This window comes from Myxocyprinus asiaticus, chromosome 26, assembly GCF_019703515.2.
Source record: "Myxocyprinus asiaticus isolate MX2 ecotype Aquarium Trade chromosome 26, UBuf_Myxa_2, whole genome shotgun sequence".
Classification (NCBI taxonomy): Eukaryota; Metazoa; Chordata; class Actinopteri; order Cypriniformes; family Catostomidae; genus Myxocyprinus; species Myxocyprinus asiaticus.
This window is the reverse complement of record NC_059369.1, coordinates 3,932,338-3,958,822: the sequence shown is the minus strand read 5'-3', so window position 1 is coordinate 3,958,822 and position 26,485 is coordinate 3,932,338. Positions and strand designations below refer to the sequence as shown.

The 26,485-nt window shown below is 38.2% G+C and overlaps 1 protein-coding gene across 1 annotated transcript in view; it reads left to right on the top strand.

The window, feature by feature from the left end:
* Positions 1-26,485, top strand: part of LOC127417334 (chromodomain Y-like protein 2) — an 88,464-nt gene that overhangs the window by 24,397 nt on the left and 37,582 nt on the right. The window contains exon 2 of the mRNA XM_051657300.1: positions 19,705-20,260. Within this exon, the coding sequence (XP_051513260.1) occupies positions 19,705-20,260 (556 nt within the window). The remainder of the gene's footprint in view (positions 1-19,704; positions 20,261-26,485) is intronic.

Here is a 26,485-nt window from a genome sequence, read left to right as displayed (position 1 = left end):
CGTAAGATCCAGCAGAGAGAGGTGAATGAACTCGGCGGATGAATTCAGCTCAATGAATAGAACCGCTCGTCTCCGAAGAGAAAATCTGAATGAGTGGTTGCATACCAGCTCCTTTTACACCTGTATGTCCAGGGGAGTGGCATGCAAATTCCAGAAGGTACAGAAAGGATACCTTTTCTTTTTTTCTTTTATTTTTTTTACTACCACATTTTCAATTAGGCCTTCATTGTGTTAAATGCACTTAACTTCTGATCTTGAGCATATCTGAGGTTGAGACAAAAGTAAGTTGGACTGTATAGTTTTTGTTCTTGTAATATTTAAAGATTTACTTTGACCCATAACATATCTGAGATTTAAACCATTATTTAAATGTAGTGCCCGAACAATATATTGGTCGGCTGATATTTTACCGATATGCGCTGATATGAAAATTTTTTTTCAGAACATATAATGCAGAAAACAATGCTTGGGGTGATTTAGAATTGGTGTCATAACGTAGTTTGTCCAGCAGAGCGCTCTCCAACTCCATTGTTTACAGAGCGGAGTTCAGCAGTGTCATCACGGTAAGTTGTTAACTAGTTTGTTAAATACATACTGGAAACTTAATAAACAATGACCCCATCAATTTCCCTTTTCAGTATAACTAATATAACATAAACCCTGTCCCTGACAACCATGTCACTCATGTCTGTTTGCTGTTAGCCAGCTATAGTTTGTCAGTGCAGTCAATAATGTAGCAGATTGAAAGGTAAACATCAGAGCTTCTTTTAGCAGCTCAGCAGACAACGGTGCAGTGGTGGATTGTGTCTGTTGAGTGTTGATTTCACGCTGTGTTATTACCTTGTTGGTGAGACACAGTGCTGGAAAGTAAAATAAACAATGTCCGTCTTTAATCTCCGTGACAACGAGCTTATAGCTGACTAGCTAATCACATAGCTACTTTCATTGTTGTCAGCTGAGTGGAAGCTAATGTGTAAACATATATTTACCAAACTGTTTTGTTCAGGTTTCACAGTTTGGTACCCCCTTCAACCGAACAATTCAAGCCATTGTATTTATAAAATGTAATATTTAAAAGTCTGGTTTTCCACCGTTGAAAGTTTCCCTTGAACTTGTATAGCAGAATATGGTGTAACACCGCTGCTTATCTGTTTATCTTGACTCTGCAGTATTAAAATAGTCAGCATTTGACTGATACTAAACATACAGTACTGATGTTTATTTAGCTATTTATTTTATTTTTATTTATTCTTTATTTTAATGGTCAGCATTTGATAGATACTAAACAGTACTGATGTTTATTTAGCTGTTTATTTTATTTTTATTTATTCTTTATTTTAATGGTCAGCAACTGACTGATACTAAACTGTACTGATGTTTATTTAGCTATTTATTTTATTTTTATTTATTCTTTATTTAAATGGTCAGCATTTGACTGATACTAAACAGTACTGATGTTTATTTAGCTATTTATTTTATTTTTATTTATTCTTTATTTTAATGGTTAGCATTTGACTGATACTAAACAGTACTGATGTTCATTAAGCTATTTATTTTATTTTTATTTATTCTTTATTTTCTCAGTGTTCATTTCTAGAATTTGTTGACAATGTATAATAATAATGTCAAATATTCTTTGATAAAAATATTTGTTTAAGAAAACAGCCTTCTGAGTACTTTTGCATAGTCATATCGGTGCAAAATCTGTGAACAATCCACATAGAAAAGGTCTGTTTTCATTCCAGCTGAAAAATTAAATATATCGGCCACCATATCGGTAATCGGTGAATTTTCCCACTCTAAAATCGGAATATGTCTCGAAAATCCCATATCGGTCGGGCTCTTTTTAAATGTTTATTGTATTTCAATATTTAATCAATGGATGGCCCCATACTGTACATATCCACAGAGGTCTGGGCTAAGCCCCAGAAATCCAGTGTACAGAATTGTCCCTGCTGTTACCATTAACAGTTTTTTATATGCTCACAAAATTCTCTCTTTTTGTTTGTTCCCATTTTACTTATAGGCTATATTGGACTTCTCAGTTATAAACATAAGAACTAGTTTTCTCACTGTGTGTGCATGTGCCAGTGTGAAAACAATCCGCAATGATTGCCCTATTGCACCGAATGATGGCTCAGTGGACATATTGAGAGAATCAATTTGCATTCCACTCGGTGGATTGTTTCATTTTCACATTTGAACAATAGCTCTTGTTGTGGAGCAATGACAATGTTATGATCCAGTACAATATATATAAATCTGTTTTTGCTCATCTTTTTCTCACTACAGAGAACTTGTACTATTTGCTCTGGGAACGTGTTGTTCCAGGAGCTCAGGCCACAGTGGAGCAGAGGCAATGGCAGCAGGCACTCATGTACATCTGCATTTTCACCATGCTACACTAATGAGCATGCTGTTAGTCACTGCAGTATATTTTGATTTAGGGGTGTTTGTATCTTTAAGTAATAGTTCACCCAAAAATGAAAATTATTTGTACTATTCCTCATGTTCCAACCACATGATATTTTTTTTTCTTGCTACCACCAACAAAACTGAAATACATGTGCATTTTTGCTTTTTACCTAAACCCGGCAGTTGAACACGACTTGCACGATTTCCAAATACTGCAAAACTAAAGTACTACATAAAATGACGAACCTCCATCTACCAGGACATACTGTATGTCAAGATAAAGCCAGTGATATGCACTTCTTTTACTCTTAACCAGAGTATGAAATTAACCAAAAGGCGGGTACTTTTTGAACAGTGGCATTTAATTTAGCTCATCTTCCCTCCGATCTATAAGTTTGGGACCCCTTTCACACCTTTATTTAGTGCTGTCCACTAGGGATGTGTGAGACTAGCCGACTAGTCGACTAAATGGTTCTGATGCTGCTAGTCGACACTGGAATTACTAGTCGGTTAATATTTTTCCCCATTAAACTGTTCAACATTTTACACATTTTCAATTGGCTTTATACTATTACAGAGACTGCATTTAAATTACTGTCAGGTTAATGTTACACATTTGAAATATAATTAATAATACAAATATTATTTAAAAAAGAGGATATCTGTAGCAGATGGATAGAAAATTTAATTTGACCTTAGGCTGCGCACGTTTCTCTCTCTCACTCGCGGCGCGGGCAGGAAAATGTCCTTTCGCAAGATGAGCAAAGTAGCTATGAAAATCACTTCGGTGGTGGTGTGGGAAGCAAATTTCCAAAACGTTGGCTTGCAAGTCACTATGGATGTTTTCACATTTGTGTCTTCTCTAAATCTGTGCGTTCTTGCAAGTTATTTTCCCGCCGAGTTGGCTTTTTCAAGTGCGGATCAATATTTAATGGAGTCATGAACTGCCTTTTTTTTTTCTTTTTTTTTTTTTGTACTGTTCTTTGAGGTCCACTTATAATGTTATCAAGATTTTTACATCAAAAAACATCATAATTTAGAAGTAATAGGCTATTTTCTGTCCTGTTGTGACCCCCCTCATCGTAACATACCATTTGAATAGGCGTGGCGGATTGTAGACTCAGAAGTAAACGCCCACTGGTATGATTGGCTAACAGTTTTGCATATTTAAAAATCCTACATCCTTCATAGATGGACGCTGCTGTGATTTAGGTTAAAAACGCATAAATACTCAGTACATATCAAACGATCTGTAATAACAGACAAAGCAATAGTGACCACATAATAAATTACTTAAGTTACTCACACTTGTGTGGTGCGACATTACTGTTGGATCCAATATAGTCGGCACAGCATCGTCTTTTAGTTTCAATCTTTCTGAAAATCCTGCGTCGAATTGTGCCTTGTTTGTAAACGAATCCACGGTAAAATGAAGTGAACAAAGGACCAAGTTCTTACTGACGTGGTCTGGAACTTCATTAAAAATAAAGTTCATCCACTCTTTCCTAATGTTGGGATCAGAAGGAAGGCAATGCAAAGACTGTGTTTTTCCACAACTTGGCAATGCACAGCGTCATGTTGTCTTCGGAGCCATCTTTATCGTTTGGTTTCTGCGTAGACCTGCGTTTGCCTCTCTCGTTATTTACCTACTACATGCGTGAATCGGTGGGCGGGGCTAAACAGGCAGTGTTGTAGAAGCAGGCATTGATCTTCTTCTGCGGAGGCGGTGTTTAGCCACAATATTACGTAATAAAGTGCCACATTCCACATCCTGTTGTTTTTGCAGATTGGCTTCAATATAAGCTGTTTTTAGACTAACGAGAAAGTTTTGAGTTCTGAAACTTACAGGATGTTTTTATAGTACAATGACCTCTTATATGTCAAAAGATCAAAGGAATTTTGATTTCTCAGTTCATGACCCCTTTAAGTCCTTTTTACTCTAAATCTCCACTTTAACTTTCAAGTGAAACTAATCAGGCTTCACAAGTGACTTTCAGATATAAAAGTGAAAGTTAAAGTGTAGATTTATACTGTTGTGAAAAAAGGACTTAAATATTGATCTGTTTCTCACCCACACCTATTATATATCACTTCTGAAGATATGGATTTAACCACTGGAGTGTTATGGATTACTTCTATGTTTCCTTTATGTCATTTTTGGACCTTTTGAGTTCTGGCCACCATTCACTTGCATTGTATGGACCTACAGAGCTGAGATATTCTTCTTAAAATCTCCATTTGTGTTCTGCAGAAGAAAGAAAGTCACACACATCTGGGATGGCATGAGGGTGAGTAAATGATTGAATGAATGAGTTTTCATTTTTGAAATATCCCTTTAAAATAATTATTTTTTAAGTTCATCAGATGTCAATTCAGGGAATAGTAAAATGCAACAAAATTATGTTGCAACCCATAAAAGCAGTTCTGTGAATACTTACACTGGCAGCCAAAAGTTTGGAATAATGTACAGATTTTGCTCTTATGGAAAGAAATTGGTATTTTTATTCACCAAAGTGGCATTCAACTGATCACAATGTATAGTCAGGACATTAATAACATAAAAATTACTATTACAATTTGAAAAAAAAAAATTCAATGCAAAATCACAATTTTTCTGAATTTCTTAAACTACTTCAAAGAGTTCTCATCAAAAAATCCTCCACGTGCAGCAATAACAGCTTTGCAGATCCTTGACATTCTAGCTGTCAGTTTGTCCAGATACTCAGGTGACATTTCACCCCACGCTTCCTGTAGCACTTGCCATAGATGTGGCTGTCTTGTCGGGCACTTCTCACACACCTTACAGTCTAGCTGATCCCACAAAAGCTCATTGGGGTTAAGATCCATAACACTCTTTTCCAATTATCTGTTGTCCAATGTCTGTGTTTCTTTGCCCACTCTAACCTTTTCTTTTTGATTTTCTGTTTCAAAAGTGGCTTTTTCTTTGCAATTCTTCCCATAAGGCCTGCACCCGAGTCTTCTCTTTACTGTTGTACATGAAACTGGTGTTGAGCGGGTAGAATTCAATGAAGCTGTCAGCTGACGACATGTGAGGCGTCTATTTCTCAAACTAGAGACTCTGATGTACTTATCCTCTTGTTTAGTTGTACATCTGGTCTTCCACATCTCTTTCTGTCCTTGTTAGAGCCAGTTGTCCTTTGTCTTTGAAGACTGTAGTGTACACTTTCGTATGAAATCTTCAGATTTTTGGCAATTTCAAGCATTGTATATTCTTCATTCCTCAAAACAACGATTGACTGACGAGTTTCTAGAGAAAGCTGTTTCTTTTTTTGCCATTTTTGTCCTAATATTGACCTTAAGACATGCCAGTCTATTGCATACTGTGGCATCTCAAAAACAAACACAAAGACAATGTTAAGCTTCATTTAACAAACCAAATAGCGTTCAACTGTGTTTGATATAATGGCAAGTGATTTTCTAGTACCAAATTATCAATTTAGCATGATTACTCAAGGATAAGGTGTTAGAATGATGGCTGCTGGAAATGGGGCCTGTCTAGATTTGATCAAAAATGACTTTTTTCAAATAGTGATGGTGCTGTTTTTTACATCAGTAATGTCCTGACTGTACTCTGTGATCAGTTGAATGCCACTTTGGTGAATTAAAGTAACAATTTCCTTCCGAAACAGCAAAATGTGTACATTATTCCAAACTTTTGGCCACCAGTGTACATTAAACACATTCATTTATTTTTAACAAGGCATAACTTTACCTATGGCTAAATTAACTTTTAAAAAACAGTTCTTTTAACATGTAGAACAGAAGTCTGGGAATGGGGTGGATATATTGTCCTCTTGTACAATCAAAACAGGGATGTTTACTAGTAAACTGCACTGACTGATTTGATCAATTAATGATTTTATCAATTACAATTAATTTGATCAATTTACTGATGTTATTAATGTGAGTGTGTGAGTGCATGGGAAGGGCAGATTATTAGACCTTCCTTTCTCCTTCGTGGTCTGAAGCCAGCTGCAGCCACCGTTTCATTACTGACTCTATTTCTGTATTTGTTGGCCTCGACGTCAAGGGATTCTTTCGGACAGCAAATGAACATAAGTAGAAAGATCAAATACATTAACTTCTGGCAGCAGTAGGATACACTTGTCTTGTCTGCCTCGACATCAAACATCATTGTAGCCTACACAAATCCACACAAGATTCAACTTTCTCATGAAGTATAGTTAATATAATTAATGAATTGATTAATTACAGAATGCTAGCTAATTCAAGATCATTTCAGCTAACGTTAACAAACGATACCACAACAAACGAACTAGATAACCCTGCTCGTGGAAAGTCACTTAGTTAGCTATACAGTTCAGTAGTCATTATACAAAATTAGATAGCTAACTAAAATTAATACATTGTAATTTAAGGAATGTTTTAAGGTACACAACAACAGTCAGAGTAACAGTCTCCAGGGCTGAATGAGTTTTCTAACGTAATGTTCTTTCTCCTAAAAGGCTATCACAACTAAAGTTAGGCTATATAGAAATAGAAAATTATTTTCCACTTGATAGTTAAAACAAGACTGGGAACTGAACATTAAGTACCATGACTTCCCTTTTTGCAACTGATTTTGATACTCTTGAAAAAGAAGAGTCAAGTTATACCTACATTCACACCAAGCAGGATCCAAGTGTCAAAGATAGCTGGGCTCTGCGAGTATTACCCGCTAAAACCGCCTGTTGGCTGTGTTCCATAATTTTAGCAGTGGGCCACTTGTGATGTATCAGACTCGGGCCACAAGTAGATATATAACAACTACATCGAATATGGATCTGCATCATAGAACTGCTTTCAGCCGAGATTGGCCCACATGGGAAAAGCCATCTGTCAGTCAGAAGTGGTGTGTACAGTCGGCACAGCTCTGGCCAGTGATCTTTTCGCCGATGTCGGCATTGATCCGACAGTGCCACACTTCTGCCGGAATCAGTGCAAATGTGCTTGCTATCTGGGTTTCAACTTCATTGTTTAAATAGTGTGTTTGATAGCAGAATTCCTCGTAAACAACTACATGACCCATGGTACAGCAGAGAACGGTTCACCAATCAGAGAACCGCAGACGACGAAGCCTGCGAAATTTGCCTCGGAGTGACTGCCCACCCCATGATGCACTGTGAATGATGTCATTGAGTCTCCTTACACCCTTAAACTACTTATATATTTGTACATATAACAATATTTTGCATTAAGCATCAAATATATTGTTTCTATACTTGTAAAAACGTATACATTTTTTTTTTTTTTTATTCAATTACATAATTTGCAAAGCTTCATTGGATTGTAGCTTGTACCCTCGCAAAAGACTGTAAATACACAGCCTTGTACCTTTGTCTTCTTGTCTGATTTTCAAATACTTTTTTTTTGCCTCAAAACAAAGTTTATAATGTTGTGATTCACCACGGAGCTGGTTGGTTTGGTTCATGGCATACAACTATTTTATGAAGGATTTTATAAAAAGCCTATGGAAGAAATTAATGGGGAAAATGCTTCCGGAACCCAGATGCTGATTAAGTGTTATGATTATTATACAACTCTACACTTGAATACAAGAGCATTGTGTATAGAAGTCACTTTGTTAAGACTCAAGTACCTGCTCTGATATCATCCCACTCTATCCATTGAGCCATGCTGACAATTGGTCCGGATAGCGCTGTTTCGTTCCATTTTTGGATAACAGGGGAAGGCTCATCCATATTCACGAGGAAAGTGCTAACTGATTGGTCAGTGAGACATTCTGATCACCTGCCATCCTGCATTTCAGAAATAAGCTTGCGGGCCACATGAAATTAGGAATCCAGTCTGGGGGCCTTAACTTTGACATCTTTGCTATAAAGTATGCCAGATCGTGGTTGTCTGCTGCATCGAACACAACCAAGCACTCAGAACCATACTCTTATCTCTTTTGGAAACGAGCCGGCATCAGGAACAGACTGAGGACTCGCGCTCACCACGCTCCTCTGCCTAGTATTCTGCTAGCCAACGTTCAGTCACTGGAGACAAGCTGGATGACCTCAGGGCCAGGGTTAAGTTCCAAAGGGACCTTAGAGACTGCAACCTCCTCTGCTTCACTGAGAAATGGCTGAACCCAGCGATTCCGGACCACGCCATCCAGCCGACCGAGTTCTTTTCGGTTTTTCGCATGGACAAAACAGGGGGAAGTCAAGGGGAGGTGGTGTATGTCTGATGGTTAACAACAGCTGGTGCGACAGCGCGAGCATTGTTCCTCTCACACGTTCCTGCCCAGACAACCTGGAGCTTCTGACCATCAAATGTCGCCCTTTCTACCTTCCTCGAGAATTCACCTCGATCATAGTAAGTGCTGTTTATATACCACCTCAGGCGAACACGGACACTGCCTTATGTGAACTACATGAGGCTCTTGTTGTTCATCAGACTCATCACCGGGACGCTGTGCTTATTGTGATGGGGGACTTTAACAGCGCCCACCTAAAATGTGCAGCGCCAAACTTCCACCAACATATTACCTGCCCTACTAGAGGCAACATGACTCTAGATCATTGTTACACCCCATTTAAAGAAGGCTACAAAGCACAGTCTCTACCACCGTTTGGGAAATCGGACTATGTTGCCATCTTCCTCATACCCAAATACAAACAAAGGCTGAAAAAAGAAGCTCCGGTTCAGAGGGAGGTCACGCGCTGGATGGACCAATCAGTGGCCACTCTGCAAGACGCTCTAGATGACGTAGATTTGGACATGTTCCGGCGCAGCTCTGATGACATCAATGTGTTTACGGAAGCAGTCATGGGACTGATTGGGAAACTGGTAGATGATACAACCAGAAGCCGTGGGTGGATAAATCCATCCGCGACGCTATGTCATCCCGCACCGCTGCCTATAAAGCGGGGCTCGCCACCGGGAACATGGACAATTACAAAATCACTTCTTACAACACACGCATAGTGGTGAGGGAGGAAAAGCGGCAATATGGGAAGAAATTGAGGAATCACAGTTTCAACAGGGTGGCTCTAGAAGCCTGTGGCAGGGACTGAGAACGATAAAGGACTATAAAAAACAGCGAATGCTGATGCTTCTCTCGCAGATGAGCTGAACACTTTTTATGCTCGCTTGGAGGCTGCAGTTTACTGCACTAACGGTGCTGACAGCGCCAATAGTGATAACGGCTGCTTGTATGCGGAGAGCATTAACGCTGGAAACGTGTTCACCATCACAGAGTGTGACGTGAGAAAGGCTTTCCGGAGAGTGAACATCAGGAAGGCAGCAGGACTAGATGGAATATCAGGTTGGGTCCTCAGAGCCTGCGCTGACCAGCTAGCACCGGTGTTCACAGAGATATTCAACCTCTCCCTGGAGCAGTCAGTAATTCCATCCTGCTTTGTTGGAAGTCATTGTTCCTGTCCCGAAGAAACCCCAACCTTCCTGCCTTAATGACTATCGTCCTGTAGCACTGACCTTAATTCTGATGAAGTGCTTTGAAAGACTGATCCAAGACTTCATCACCTCTTCACTACCTGACACCCTGGATCCCTTACAGTTCTCTTACCATCCAAATCGCTCAATGGACGATGCCATCACACATCTCCTCCACACAGTACTAGATCATCTGGACAAGAGGAAGGGAAATTATATTAAAATGCTGTTTGTTGATTACAGTTCAGCTTTTAATACTATAATTCCCTCTAAACTCACCACCAAGTTGGAGGACCTAGGATTTAGCCCATCTCTGCGTCAGTGGATCTCCAACTTCCTGACTGACAGGCCACAAGCAGTAAGGGTGGACAGATATGTCTCACCCCCCCTCACCCTCAGCACTGGAGCCCCCCCAGGGTTGTGTTCTAAGCCCCCTGCTGTACTCATTGTACACTTATGACTGTGTGGCCACTTCCAACTCCACCACCATTGTCAAGTTTGCTGATGATACTGTTGTGGTGGGCCTGATCTCTGATAACGATGAGAGGGCCTATCTGCAGGAGATCAAAGGCCTGGAGGACTGGTGCCAGGAGAACAACCTCCTTTTGAATATCAGCAAGACAAAGGAGCTGATAGTGGACTTCAGCACAAAGCAGGTGAGGAACTACCACCCCATTATGATCAACGGGGCCACAGTGGAGAGAATGGACAGTTTCCGTTATCTTGGCATACACATCTCACACGAACTGTCATGGACCTACCACATTAACACAATGGTGAAGAAGGCCCGTCAGCATCTTTACCACCTCAGGCGCTTAAAGGACTTTAAACTGCCCTCTATGGTGCTAAAAAACTTTTACACCTGCACCATTGAGAGCATCCTGACAGGAAACATCACAGCCTGGTTTGGAAACTGTACAAAACAAGATAGACTGGCTCTACAAAGAGTGGTGCGATCAGCTGAGCGCATCACCCACATCAAACTCCCTGACCAGCAGTCCATCTACAACAAATGATGCTGGACCAAAGCCAGGAAGATCATGAAAGACCTCAGCCATCCTAATAATGGACTCTTCTCTTTGTTGCGGTCAGGGAAACGCTTCCGCTCCCTGATGGCCAAAACAGAGAGAATGAGAAGGAGCTTCTTTCCCCAGGCCATCCGTGTTCTGAACCAAGGACAACACCAGGACTAGGTTCACTATTCAACACCACACACTTGAAGCAATATACACTCTACATTATCATATTATTATATATCATTATCATACATCTACAACATCACCTCTAAAACATTAGCCTGTTGCAGGTCAACATACTGCACAGTTGCACTTAACCTTGCACATGTACATATTGCCAGTCAACTGTTGCTGCTACCACCTCTACATCTGTCATTATGCACTGACATTTCATATTCATATGCATTCTTTGTACATACAGTATATTTCTTCTTTCTCCTATTTTATTGTGTATTTTATTATTTATTTTTTGTTTTTTCATTGTTTTTTTACTTCTGTTTCTACTCCTTATCTATATACACTACCGGTCAAAAGTTTTGAAACACTTACTCATTCTTTATTATAATTTTCACATTTTAGAATAATAGTAAAGTCATCACAACTATGGAATAATAGAAATGGAAATATGGGAATTATGTTGTGACTAAAAAAATCCAAAATAAATCAAAACTATGTTATATTTTAGCATCTTCAAAGTAGTCACCCTTTGCCTAGATTTTGCAGAAATGTACTCGACATTTTCTCAACCAACTTCTTGAGGTATCACCCTGGGATGCTTTTTAAACAGTATTGAAGGGGTTCCCATCTATATGTTGGGCACTTATTGGCTGCTTTTCTTTATTATTTGGTCCAAGTCATCAATTTCATAAAAACTTTTTTTTAAATGAAATTTTAGTTTTATAATGAAGTAAATTAATATGGTGGCACAATTATATTTTTGTCTACAAAACTAATTTCAAACATTTAAACATACACCTTCAGATCAAAAGATTTTTAAGATCATGAGAAACATTTCAGTCAAGTGTTTCAAAACTTTTGATCGGTAGCGTATATATATAATTTTATCGTAAACTGTGGGGAGAAAAGTCGTACCAAGAATTTCACTACATGTCATACTGTGTACAGTTATGTATGTCACCAATAAAACTTGAAACTTGAACCGACTGGCAAGATAGAGCATTGTGCAATGCAAATTACATTCAGCCCAGAATTTTTGGGCTGTTTGTGGTACTGCCTGATTTTGCATATTACTGTGAGGGAATGAGGTCACTGGGACAGGAAGGTTCAGGTCTCAGGTGAGCTTTTAATCACAAACTTAGGGATAACACTGTCACAACTGGCACAGTAACTTCTTCAGCTTCACAAACTCTTTAGCATCACAGGCTCCTAGTCACAGCCTCTTAATCATCACAAAGTCTTTATCACAACTCTGTAGCGTCACAAACTCACAGTGAGACTTTCGTGCCAGACTTTCTCTCTCTCTTCTGGCGGTGGCGTGGCTGTTTATATGCCGCTCTCCTCAAGCTCACTGGAATTAGAGACAGGTGTTAGACGTAATTCAGTTCAGGTATAAGCCGGACGGGCGCTCGACCACGCCCCGCTGCCACATAACCCCACCGCCCGACTCAGGCCGGGGAGCCATCCAGCCTGTCTTCCACTCCCCCCATTTCTGGAAAGGAAGTCGGTGACAGCCATCTGCACCCCCGGACTGTGGACCACCTTGAATTTAAAGGGCTGGAGAGCCAGATACCAACGGGTGATCCGCGCATTGGTATCCTTCATGCGGTGGAGCCATTGGAGTGGGGCATGGTCCAAGCACAGGGTGAAGGCCCGCCCCAGCAGGTAGTAGTGGAGGGTGAGGACCACCCACTTGATGGCCAGACACTCCTTCTCCACAGTGCTGTACTTGGTCTCCCTCAATGAGAGCTTGCGGCTGATGTACAGCACCGGGCGCTCCTCCCCCTCCACCACCTGCGAGAGTACGGCCCCCAGTCCTCTGTCTGAAGCGTCCGTCTGTAATAGGAAAGGGAGAGAGAAATTAGGTGCATGCAAAAGCGACCCCCTGCAAAGTGCGGCTTTAATTTGCGCGAACGCCTGTTGGCACTGCTCCGTCCACTGGACCGGGTCTGGAGCCCCCTTTTTAGTGAGATCAGTCAGCGGGCTGGTGACGTCCGAATAATTAGGTACAAACCTCCTATAATAGCCAGCCAGCCCCAGGAACTAATACAAAGCGATGTCCGCATGCTGACCGCTCTAATGACCCGACGAGGTCCATGCCAATTCTCTCGAAGATCCCACCCACTTCCACTCACCAATAGTGTTTCAACACCGCCGGGTTGCCAGATTTAAACAAGTTTGCAGGCAAACAACATTGTGTGCTGCAGCCATGGAAGCCAGCAAACGAACTGGATCAGAGATAACAGATTCCACCCAACCTAAAAAGCCTCGCCATCCGTCTAAAAACCACCATGACCAGAGGCGTAGTAAAACAAGGATAAATATTGGAGATGCCTTTGGAAGATGGAGACAGCTTAAAGCCCAGAAATCCATTAAAACAGATGCTGATTGGGTAATTCTGGCAACCTGCATGAGCTTTGAGTCTGGGGCGGGGCAGACAACTCTCCAATATTTAGAATTTGGACTGCAGTACCCATTTCAAAACGCTTGTTGTCAATCTTACATATAGCACCTTTAAAGCAGCATATTGCATTCGACATTGTGACTTGAAGAATTAAGGGTCAAAGTTATTTCCACATGCCCAATAATAGGATACAAAGCAATATTGTTCATTATCCAACTTTATGACTGATCTTCGATATCAGTCATGTCTCACTGTGAATTAAGTCCAATTTCCCTCTTGAAAGAAGAATAACATGAAACTCACATAGGTTTTATAACCCGTTATTTTACTTGCTTGATAAAATTGTGCAAACAGTTTAGCTTTATAACATTGTGCAAACTGTATATGGTCATTCTACGACTATCATATAAGTCATATAATGCAAGTTATAACTACTTATATAATCATCTTATGTTTCAACACACGTCTACAAACAACATAAAATGGCAGTGACAGCTAGCCAGCGTGCCCTCATCCACTTTCATTCATTTCTGGATTTTTTTATTCAGGTTCCGGTGCTAGATGGATCGATGGTTAGATGGATCGATCAGACATCTGCATTTTTTTGTATCACTTTTATTGGTGCATAGGGCAAAATGGCACATTTACCATGAATATCAGATGCTAAAACATCATCGAATCATAGTTCTTACCAGGAATATATTTTAACGTCTGTTGTTGTTAATGCTTGAGGACTTGCTATTGGCTGTTGTCATTGCACAAGTAATGAGATACATCTGTGCAGTTTTTGATGACTGTTTGGGGGTGTTATTAGTTAACATTTAAAAGTTAATGGGGGTTATAGTTATGTTTTAAGTTCCATTTAATGTTAATTATGTTGTTTTATGTTATGACATGGGTTTAATTTTTTGGTACCCTGGGTGAGATTAGTGTTCCTTTGAGTAAGGTGTGATACTTTTTGCAATAAAGATGATGACTTGAAGTGCTCAATATGCCATGCCTTAGTGATATCTGTTGGAGAAATAAAAGATCTTGGCTAGAGTGGTACATACTGAGAAGCATTGGTTCACAATAAGTGGTTTGTTAAGATATCAAGGCATTATGAAGCGTGTTTCTGAAGTGCTCATCACATGTTTATGTTTACTGAAGCCTGGCCTATTGATTGCTTGAGCAAGACATCAGTTTGATCATTATTATCTATCAAGAACAGGGAAGCAATGACTCAAAGTGGCTAGTAGTCACTCCTTTACAGTCAATTCACATGCTGTTCTACTATTAATGTGTGCGCCAGAAGTGCGCATATTTTTTTATCAGCTGCAGTTGAGAGTTCCGGTGCCCCTGAACCGCAGCGCGGATGTCACCAGAGCAGCTCTCTTGAGAGCGCGTGAACTCCTCAAGTGCTCTGATGTGTGCGGCGTCTACAGAGGCTCGTGCCAAACTCCCGCGAATATATAAACAAGGTATAAACTTATTAATTTAAGTGAAAGCGAAGTGCTCCAGTTTCACTTTAATATATCAACCGCGTAATGGCAATGTCTGTGGTTATTGCGGGTTCATTCACGCAGTGTCCACCTACTCTATTTCTGTGGAGATGATAAAATGCAAGAAACGGAATCTCAAAGTCTTCCTTCATAAGAAATAAAGACTTGTGAGTTAATCGGAGAGCCTTAAAATAAAATTTTCTATTGCATAATATAATACAATTTAATATAGCTGTCTCCTTGCCGATCATTATTTAAAGCTTGATTACACCTAGCACCCTCTGCGAATGCTTCATGCACTAGGAAATGTAATTGAGCTTGAAATCAGAGACTGCAATGACAGTTGTATTTATAGTTATATTTTAGTTTGTTCTCACCCAAAACCAATTAGTCCACTTCAGAAGATATGGATTAAACCACTGGAGTCTTATGGATTACTTTTATGCTGCCTTTATGTGCTTTTTGGAACATCAACATTTTGTATCGTATTGTATCGTACGAGTACACAGCACTGAGAGCTGCAGAAACAGTCTCCTCCCCGGAGAGGCGGTGCTGAGTACTGAGCGCTCGCAGGAAAAACAGAGCAACATATCTACAGTACATAGGCAAAAATATCGATGGCAAACGGCAAGTAGATTGTAGCGTTACAGCTTGTCGAATTTCCTAAATAACAGAGTCAAGTTTTGGCGCAACAGTACATGAAACATGTCGTTTTATTTACGCCGACATCAAAGCAATGCAGAAACAAAGCAGCAGCAAAGTTACACCTCTCCCAGAGACTCAAGAGTAACAAAAAAAGCGAATTAAAAAATCTGACAACGTAAGAAATTACATGAGATTTATTCTCTGGTTTTGTCATTGAAATGTAAACGGGTATGAAGAGGGTAAAAAATTCTGTGTGCCGACTGGTTTTTGCTCAAGCTGAGCAAAGGTCAGGTTACTCTCTACTTTTTTACTTCTAAATAACATTAAAATACGTTTTTTTTCCTTGTTCCAGTCACAGTAGCTCGCTCTCTGGGGGCTTTAAGACATTTAGGCATGATTTTCTGTAAAGCTGCTTTGAAACGATGAGTACTTTTCTTAGTTCATTTGAGTTTTTCCTCATTACAATCAAACTAAATAAATGCAGTGGTGTTTAAGTTACTTTATTATAGAGCTCTACTTTTTGTTGCCAATGTCAGACACTGTTGTGTCATTTATGATTTAAAAGACATTTATGCTGTATCCTTTAATAAGTTTGAGCGAAACATTTGTGGTTGCTGTTTTTTTTTTTTTTTTTTAAACCATATCGTATCGTATAGTGAAATTTGTGTATCATTACATGCCTACTGTAAACATACTTAAGCATGCAATTATCTAATCAACCAATCGTGTGGCAGCAGTGCATAAAATCATGCCGATACGGGTCAGGAGCTTCAGTTAATGTTCACATCAACCATCAGAATGGGAAAAAATGTGATCTCAGTGATTTGGACCATGGCATGATTGTTGGTGCCAGACGGGCTGGTTTGAGTATTTCTGTAATTGCTGATCTCCTGGGATTTTCACACATAACAGTCTCTAGAATTTACTCCGAATGGTGCCAAAAACAAAAAACATCCAGTGAGCGGCGGTTCTGCGGATGGAAATGCCTTGTTGATGAGAGAGGTCAACAGAGAATGGCCAGACTGGTTTGAGCTGACAGAAAGGTTATGATAACTCAGATAACCGCTCTGTACAATTGTAGTGAGCAGAATAACATCTCAGAATGCACAACATGTCGAACCTTGAGGTGGATGGGCTACAACAGCAGAAGATCATGTCAGGTTCCACTTCTGTCAGCCAAGAACAGAAAGCTGAGGCTGCATTGGGCCTACAATATGTGTACCTCAGAAATCCAGAATTGTCAGACCAGGCGATGTTTTTCCAATCATCTAGCATCCAGTTTTGGTGAGCCTGTGCCCACTACAGTGCTAATTTAAAACTGCCATTTTCCGGGGAGCCTTAAAGAATGTGGAAACCCAAAAAAACAAATGCTGAAATCAAATAAGAGATATTTATTTATCTATTTAATATTACATTTTATTAATGCATTATATACTTAACGATTTATTTAATTATTTCATCTGGAATAATTTGGTCCCCAAAATATGTGGCATTTTCATTAAAATATTTTAATTAAAAAAACATACAGTATATGTTGGTAAGCCTTGCAGCTTTTTACAGTGCATTGTTTTATTGGTGCATATAAATGAAAATGATTAAATATCAGTTTTCCTTGTGTTGATTTAGCGAAAAACAGTATGAAAAACGTGCCTTCTTTTCTTTTGTTAGATTTGTACTGTGTTTTACTTATTACATTAAACATTTTGAATCTAATTGACTATCCTAGAGCAAATACATGAATATCAAGATATTGAATATTGTCCAAAGGCTGGGATAGCTTTTTTTTTGCTATATCACCCAGCATGGAACCACTGATTAAAATTGCTCTTCCAGAGTCTGCTTGAAGCATCTATAGAGGTTTCTTGACAGCACTGTGAACGGATCTGATAATTATTATGATATTTCATGTAGTGTGCAGATGTAACAGATGATTAATCATGAGGCTTTATTCTTAGACCATGCACGATTGATGCTTCCCAGATCTTTTTTTTTTTTTTTTTTTTAAGAATTTACACTTAAACTTTGAAAGATGTTTTATGTTGAAACTGCTATAATTTCCAGAGCATATAAGACCATTACCTGCCCCAGGTATGCAGACAAATCAACAGTGGTCAAAAAGCAACATTTAGTAACATGGTCAATTTAATTTCCAAAATTGTCAAAAAACAAAACAAAAAAAACTTTTGTAAGGACTTAGTTGGTATGAACTTTTCGGGAACCTTTTATATTACAACACATATCAGAGGGGCTGTTGCACAAGACCCATGTTTTATCAATAATTTGAGCTCTTTTGTATGAGGGAAATTTTATTAATTTTAATCTTCAGTCATTATTTTCTTTCAGACTGTTTTTATATATGCAATCATGTCTGTCCTTCATCAATTAATCACTTTGATTTGAGAAAATATGGTAATGATATTCACCTTGTTCAGTAAATTGTTTGTTTGTTTGTTTTGTTTGTTTTTATACTGTGGGTGATGTCTCAAAGTGGGCTTGTTTTTATAATATTGGTTTATATGGTGTATTTATTGGTTTAATAGTTTAAATTATTTAATAGATTGCAATAGTCTTTATGAACAAACACAAAATACATTATGCAATTTATGTAATAGTTTGTCCTGATAGACCACCCAGCAGAAGTTCCAGTAATTCTCATAGCAATTTTTAGTTTAATGCATTCAGCAGATTTTTATTGTAGTGGCAACAACAGAAAATATGCATTAATGCTGGAGTTTGGAGTTTTGTGGCTTTTAGTCCATGCCAGTTAGTTTTGAGGTCATCTGTATGCCAGGATTGGGCACAATTCTCAGAATTTAAGAATTTCTCTTGGCCACGGCCCTCATGATGTTGAATTGGAATGACAGGAAGAGGAATTTACTGAATTCAAAGGAATTAAACAAAAACTGAGGAATTTCATTAGTTCAGCACAAGTTTTGCAACAAAACATAAATACATAACTTTAAGTAAGTATTAGGGCTGTCAATCAGTTAAAATCTTTTAATCGAATTTAATGCATGATATGCCAATTAATTAATCAAATGTATCGCAATAAATCAAAAAAATAAATATTTGCTGAGAAAGGCCCCTTAAATAACAGTAATTTCATATATAATGATTAAATAATTATAAATAGTTACATTTAAACAATTTTAATATATATTATAAATATTATAATTAAGAGAATTAAAATTCATTACATTATCGTGGAAGATAAGTATTTATAAGATAATACAAAAAGAAGCTTTAGAAGTCTATATATTATTGAACATAAGCCTATGATTGGTCTACAGTGTACAGCAATCCATTTTGCAATTTAATTTGTCAATCTGACAGAGATAGATTTATTATAAGGGCTTTTCTCATTAATCAATGTCCACATTCATCAGATGGACACTTTTGGAGCATTTCACATTGGTTTTATCACGCCATTAACACAACATTTTTAGGAAGCTGTGTCCAATAATACTTTGTTTGAAACTTAGAAAAACACATCTTGAGATCCCTGCGTTCAGAATTGTGCTCCGCACAGCTGTGTTTGAATGTAAAAACGTGTTGTCATCTTGTGCTGTCCCTGGTGTTTTGGTTATTTGGTTATTTTTTCTCAAATGATTAGACATTTTTGCTAAAATAAGTTCAAAACTTTAGGTGGCATTTTAGACATTGAGTAGTAATATTATCTAATATATCTGGAAATATGCTTCATGTTTTGGGTAGGATAACATGTTTATGGGTAATTCATAATGAAAAAACTAAATATAAAATATACACATACATCAGTTGTACAGTAAGTTTTACATGAATTATGAAGTATGAATTTTATTCCATTATAAATCTGAATTGCTGAATTACAATTCTGCATCCTGTTTTATACCTCAACTCAAATGCAAGAACTGAATTGGAATTTAAAAGGCATTCTCAGTTAAATTCTGAATGCTAGTGCTCTTCTAGTGTACAACTAAAAGTTGAAAAAAAATTCAGATTCTGAAATTTTGATGACATCATACACTCACAAAATAATTGTCCATTAAAAAGCTCTTTAAAATGAGAACGTCCCCTCCTCTCTAATACCTCCTACTTCTGAAAATAGCAAGAAGCAATAAATGTCATAAAATCGATGAGGATGCTCACGTTTTTCTTCCATCAGGTGGAGAGGATCGTGGACAGGCGGAAGAACAAGAAAGGAAAGTGGGAGTATTTGATCCGTTGGAAGGGATACGGAAGCAAAGAGGACTCTTGGGAGCCAGAGCATCACCTGCTACATTGTGAGGAGTTCATAGACCAATTTAATGGCCTTCGCTTGCAGGACCGTCGCTCGAAGCCTGCTAAGACCAGTGGGGCAACACATCGGCATTTCGGGCGCACTGCAATACACGACAGCTCCAAGTCCCGCGGGGAGTCACGAAAGAAGAAAAGAACCACTGGGGCTGTGGGTGGGGGGGTTTTGGGGGAGCACAACGTGGGGGTTCCCACAAAACCACGGAAGATGAGTAAACCTCTGGCAGACAGAACGACCAAACCTGTGACTTATAAGAGAGTCCCTGCGGGGCTGCAGTTTGTACCATCTGCCAGGGTTTCTAATGCACTGCAAAATGGAGATATGGACCCACTGCATTACAGGACCACAGGCAGGACTCAGGGCAGCAGAATCACAGGAGACATGGACCTAAATAAAGCCACAGCACTGCATGGCAATGAATTAGGTAAGACATCTTTCCATATTATATAGGTCTGCTCACAAGTTTATATACCGTTTCCAGAATCTGCAAGATGCTAACATAACATAGGCATCATAAAAATTGCAATTTTTTGTAGCTGATGAAGCTGTCTTGTATAACAGATATTTACATATATTCCACAAAATAAGCTTGGGCGCAGCGACGCGTTCTTTATCGCTAAAAACAGCGGAAGTTCTCGAGGTAATCACGTGCAATGTCTAAAGGTTGATTTTTAGGTAATTTGATCAAACATTTAATAACTTTTAAAATATTGCAAACTCATGTCGTTTTTTTTTTTGTTTTTTTTAGTCTTGCAAAACATTAAAGGAATAGTTCACCCATCATTTAATCACCCTCATGTCCTTCTAATCTTTCTTTCTTCTTTGGAAATATGAAAAGAAAATGATTCAAAGTAAGTTACTTCCATATTTAAATATAGAGCATATTTAAATGTAGAGCTCTTTTTTTTGCTGCTCCGTTTGAGCTGTCTATTTTGAGAGCAAAGAGCCGTCTGGATGAAATGAGAGGTGGGCAGCAAGTAATTAAATTGTTGCGAGAGTGGAGGAATATCAGCTAGAAGCAGAACAAATCAAAGGAGATGAAAAGATAAATAACACCTGCACTCTGGCTCAGCAGTATGGAAATGAGAAAAGCAGAAATAAAACAGCCACATGGATGTAACTGTTAGAACTTCCACTGTTGAACTAGTTAGAGGAAATGCTCACAATGTTGCATTTGACATTGTTGCATGTTGAATAGGTTTACTTGACCTTTATGATGCTTGCCTCTTGGTTAGCAGACACAAGATCGTTAGTCATCAAGGTCTTTGTAGGATGCACCAGAATGTGTTGATCCAATTATAGAGTTAAGTGTTTTAGTAAACAGTCCCAAGAAATGGTCAAATAAGTGTGCACATTCAAAACCCAAGTTGGGCTCAGGTGCAGGACAAAAAAAAAAATTATGTCAAAAAAGAAAGTAGATGTCCGCACACTGAAATTAATTCTCCAAACTTTTATTATAACAAAGCAAGGTTTCGACCAGTTAGGTCTTCATTAGGCACAATGAGCCTGCTGAAGACCTAACTGGTCGAAACCTTGCTTTGTTATAATAAAAGTTTGGAGAATTAATTTCAGTGTGCGGACATCTACTTTCTTTTTTGACATTAACAGTCCCACCAGGATTTCACTGCACTTTTTCCTGATTATTTCAGCCCAAATTTGCTGTGGCTTTGCTCAGAAATTTCGATGCCATTTGCGGCATTTGTGTGTGTGTGTCACAAATAATCATATACTTGTGTAATTTGTGTCAGTGATGGTATAAGTGCAATTGCCTGTAGTAGGCTAATTATTTATTTTTTATTTAGTGCATAACAACTGAATATGCAAGCAAAACTTTTTTTAAATACACACAAAAATACAATACTTTTAAGATGTGTAACCCAAGATATAGCTAATATGAGTTCAATGGAAGACCCTTAATCATTTTATATATATATATATATATTAAAAAAATCTGCCTCCGACAATGTAAGTAAACTTTGTTTAGGTTAAAATAGTAGACCTAAATAAAAACAAAAAACACAAATGAGCGAATATTACAATACCAGATCACGATCATTTCTTTTAACCTCAATTTATCTGAGAGAACTGTGATTTATTGAGCATTTGAAATTCTAATTACAATGTACTATGAAAATAAGGGATTTTTAATCGAATATAGAAATGCCAATCATGAACACGTTTCATGAATGTTAAATCTCATTTCTGGTGCAACAGTGCATTATGTGAGCACACCACATGAACTGAGGTCGTTACCAACTCGCACCTCAGACGTGAAGATTAAACACTAGCTGTGATGTATGCGAGTTTAAGCTAAAAAATGTTGGTGCCGGCCAACATGCGCTGGAATTATAAAGTTTACTGGACAAATGTGAAAAAAATCCTAAAAAGTGATCGTACTTTTACCATATTTCCTATGGCACAGGTACAGGTGTAACATGGTGTTTCATCCCCCCGATCACCTTGTTTTCCTGATTTTCTCTGTGACCTTACATCCTAGGATGTCCCAAAATACATTAATTGAAAGTAGACAAATCAATAATTACAACAAGCAAAGTTTCCTTTCATGGTCATTCAGAAATAATGATTTATTCACAATTAGAGGAGTAAAAAATACCCCAAAGACTGATGTTCTCTAATCATTTCTTATCAATGTTCTTCAAATTCTCCACACAGAGAGAGGATGCTAATTTGAATATACATACTGAAAATAAAAGTTCAAACTTGCATTAGAAGGGAAATATTTACAGTGTTTCAACTGTCCACTGTTCCAAATGTACACGGTCTACCCTGCTAGGCTTCTGATATGCTGTTTTCAGCGATCTCAGAGCAGCTCGCAATCAGTGAACTGCCCCCAAGTACTCCATCCATCTCAGGAGTTGTTTGAATTTGGTTTGTTTTTAAGTCACGGTGCTGTTCGCTCGTAATGTGCATTGAAAATACAAAGTGCCCTGAGTTTTTATTTTCACTTTCAGGTAATTCCTAACACTTTTAACTGTAACAAGTTAAGGTTGCACTTTATTTTACAGTACGTGTACTTTCGGTATACTTACAGTGTACATACCCAAGAAAGTACTGAGTAATATTCGGTAACTATACATGTACTTAATATGGGTTAAGGTTGGTGTTAGGTTTAGGGTTAGTGCTTAGTAATTCCTGTACTTGTTATTATATAGTACATAAATGTAGAACAGTATTGTAAATTAAAGTGCTTCCCAAGTTACTATAAAATCAAGTAATGCAACACCGGTAAGAGGGAGAGATGACAGCATTTCACCAGGTTTTGAATGAGGAACATATTAAAAAGAGTTTTACCTGACCAGCGCCATTGTATAATAAAATTAAAATGTTGAATAATACCACTAATTCAGTATTATATTCCACTAATGTAACATTAGAGTTTCTTTACATCATCAGTTAAAAGTGTTCACAGGCGTCCCCACATGACATTTTACAAATATTTAAATGAATTTGTATAATATTTATGTAGCTAAATGTTGTTTATTCACATATATATATATATATTAGATATGGGATTTTTTACACCGTCAGCTCAGAGTCAGCTCTGTAAACAATGGAGTCAGGGCGCACTCTGCTGGACAAACTACACTATGACACCAATTCTAAAGCATTGTTTTCTGCATTATATGTTCTGAAAAATTTTTTTCATATCGCCGCATATCAGTAAAATATATGTCGATACCGATATATCGGTGAAAGGCTAATATCGGCCAACCGATATATCGGTCGGGCACTAATATATATATATATATATACACACACACACACAGTATATACATATATATTTAGGAAAATTAGAAGATAAACAAACACGTAATTCTGTGGTTTGAGCAGAGTGAATGGGAGAAATTGTGTTGACGTTTGTATGTTGTACAGACACTGCAGCACTGCTTTTCGGAACAGAGAGATTAATAAAATTACACAAAATTGTCCATATTTTTAATTTAAGGCTCACTAATGTCTCCAGTTCTCTTGAATTTTGCCAAATATTCCAATAAATTTCTTTTAATAATACCCGATACAGATATGATCATGTTAATATTACCTGCATAATTAATCAGCACAGCTAAATAAATTTTTTAATTGGTTAGTTACGTGTGACGGCAATGTGTATGTGGCATTGAGGGGTGCAAAATTTCACCACTGTTTTTTAGACAGTAAGTGGAAGTTTTGCATTCACAACACAATACAACACACAAAAATATATGAAAAAAATATTGATTGAAAAGCAGTAAGTGTTAATTCATGAACAGTTCATACATATGACTGTTTGAAACTAATGAGGACTATTGATTTTGATGATAGCCCATATTTAATGGTATGTCTCATGTCTCTGTAATGTAGTATATTCAGGGTGCGATTTGCCAGGGGGGATAGGGGGATACCTGAAATACCTACCTAAATACAACAGAACTGGTGACATTAGCGAACCTGTAATCCTGTGTTACACTCTTGAATTAAAAATATGGACAATCCGTTCACATTAGCCATTAGTGAACAATACTTAAAAAAACAACTTCTCCCCTTCATGCTGTTCAAATAACAATATTACATGATTGTGGCCTAATTTCCCTAATCAAAAGAAAACTTGCTGGTTTGTTTCTCTTTTACATGGGTAAATAAACACATAATTGCATATAATACTAGAGGAAAAACATGCATCCATCCATGCGCAACAGTCAGCGTTATCTAAGATATGAAGCGCTTCTTTTTTTTCTGGTATCTTCTTACATGACCAACATCTACAGACACACGGAGAACTTGAGAAACAACAATAATGAAAGCCAAGGGCTCACGGACAGTTCAGATTCCCAAAATTTTAACCTTAACCTTGGATTATTTTACCAGCCATTTTATAGCAGGTAAAAAACGCTGAAATCTTTAGTGTGGCCGTGCAGTACAAAAATTACAGAACAGCACAGAAAACGCCTGAAAATCATTGGTTTACTGAATGGGCTCCGTTGTGTGAATATAGATAGATAGTTTGACCACTTAAGCCCAGTGTTGCATTTTGCTGCGCTTAGTAGCAATTCATTCATCAAATTTATTAAAATCTATATTTCTGGGGTAATTAATAATTTAATATTTTAATCAGTGAACATGAAAATTGCTACATTTGTTCCAAAATTGTTAGCAATTGTGTTAATGACTGCCATAAATTATAAAATGGTTATCAGGAGCCATTGAGAATTGTTAACATAAAGTGTTGACTATAAACTGCTTAAATCGTCTGTATTCAGTCAGATTTACAGAATAAATAATGTACGACGTCAAGCCTGAAAAACGTCATGGATACTTTCGTAACCTCCGTTCCCTGATGGAGGGAATGAGACGTTGTGTCAATGTAGTGACACTTGGGGTCACTCTTGGGAGCCCCAAACACCTCTGCTTTTTTGAAAAAAGGCCAATGAGAATTGGTGAGTGGAATTTGCATGCCACTCCCCCGGACATACGGGTATAAAAGGAGCTGGTATGCAACCACTCATTCAGGTTTTGTGCTGAGGAGCCGTTCTTGCAATGAGGACATGATCCATCCACGAACGATGTCTCCGCGTGGGCAGCACCCAGACACGTAAGACAGTGATCGTGGCCGTCGGAAGCGGAGAGATAACGACCGCAACCAGGAATAACACACAAACTGAAAGGCATCTTTAAAAAGACACGTATTTAAAAAGACGGTCCGTGTGTGCCGCTCTTTCAGAAAGAAAATATACTCTTTTAGAATATACTCTTTTAAATGTTCTGCCGAAGCGCCCAGGGGCGTTCTCTGCAAACCACAGATACAGAGGGGGAGAAGCCGCTGAAATGCACTGTAAGATCCAGCAGAGAGAGGTGAATGAACTCGGCGGATGAATTCAGCTCAATGAATAGAACCGCTCGGCTCCGAAGAGAAAATCTAAATGAGTGGTTGCATACCAGCTATGACAATTCTCATTGGCCTTTTTTCAAAAAAGCAGAGGTGTTTGGCACTCCCAAGAGTGACCCCTAGTGTCACTACATTGACACAATGTCAAGTGAGTGACAGATAGGGAACCTCTTTTTTAACGTTGTGTGAAGAGTTCACCATTATTTCAATTCGCTTCATAAAAGCCTATGCAAAAGATCAAATTGAGAAATAGATTTGAATTAGAGATGCATATATTAGCAAATAATTTTAACCGGTCACTCACCGACCATTATTACTTGTCAATTAAAGGTAACCGACAAGCCTTAAATCGAAAACGTGACCTAACAGACATGCATGCTTGGGGATTAATAGAATACTGAATGTATATAGATAGATAGATAGATAGATAGATAGATAAAGTGACCATTATATATATACAACAGTTAGTTCCGGTCCTCGAATCTGATTGGACAAGAGGCATTCCATGAGTGCTGATGGTCTCACACCATCAGCACTTGGACGCTTCACTGTGTGTATCACTCCGCTTGTGTTCGTGCCGTTCTAAACTAAAGTGTAAGAGCAGTGCAGATGTGTTAAGAGCTACTGTATGTGTGTCTCTTTACATGTATTTTTTTTTACATTACATATGTTATCCAGCAGGTGGAGGCAAAAGATAATTTTTGTGTGTAATATGAGCCAGTTGATGAAGTGAAGTAAATCCGTGTCAGTCAGTGTTTACATACA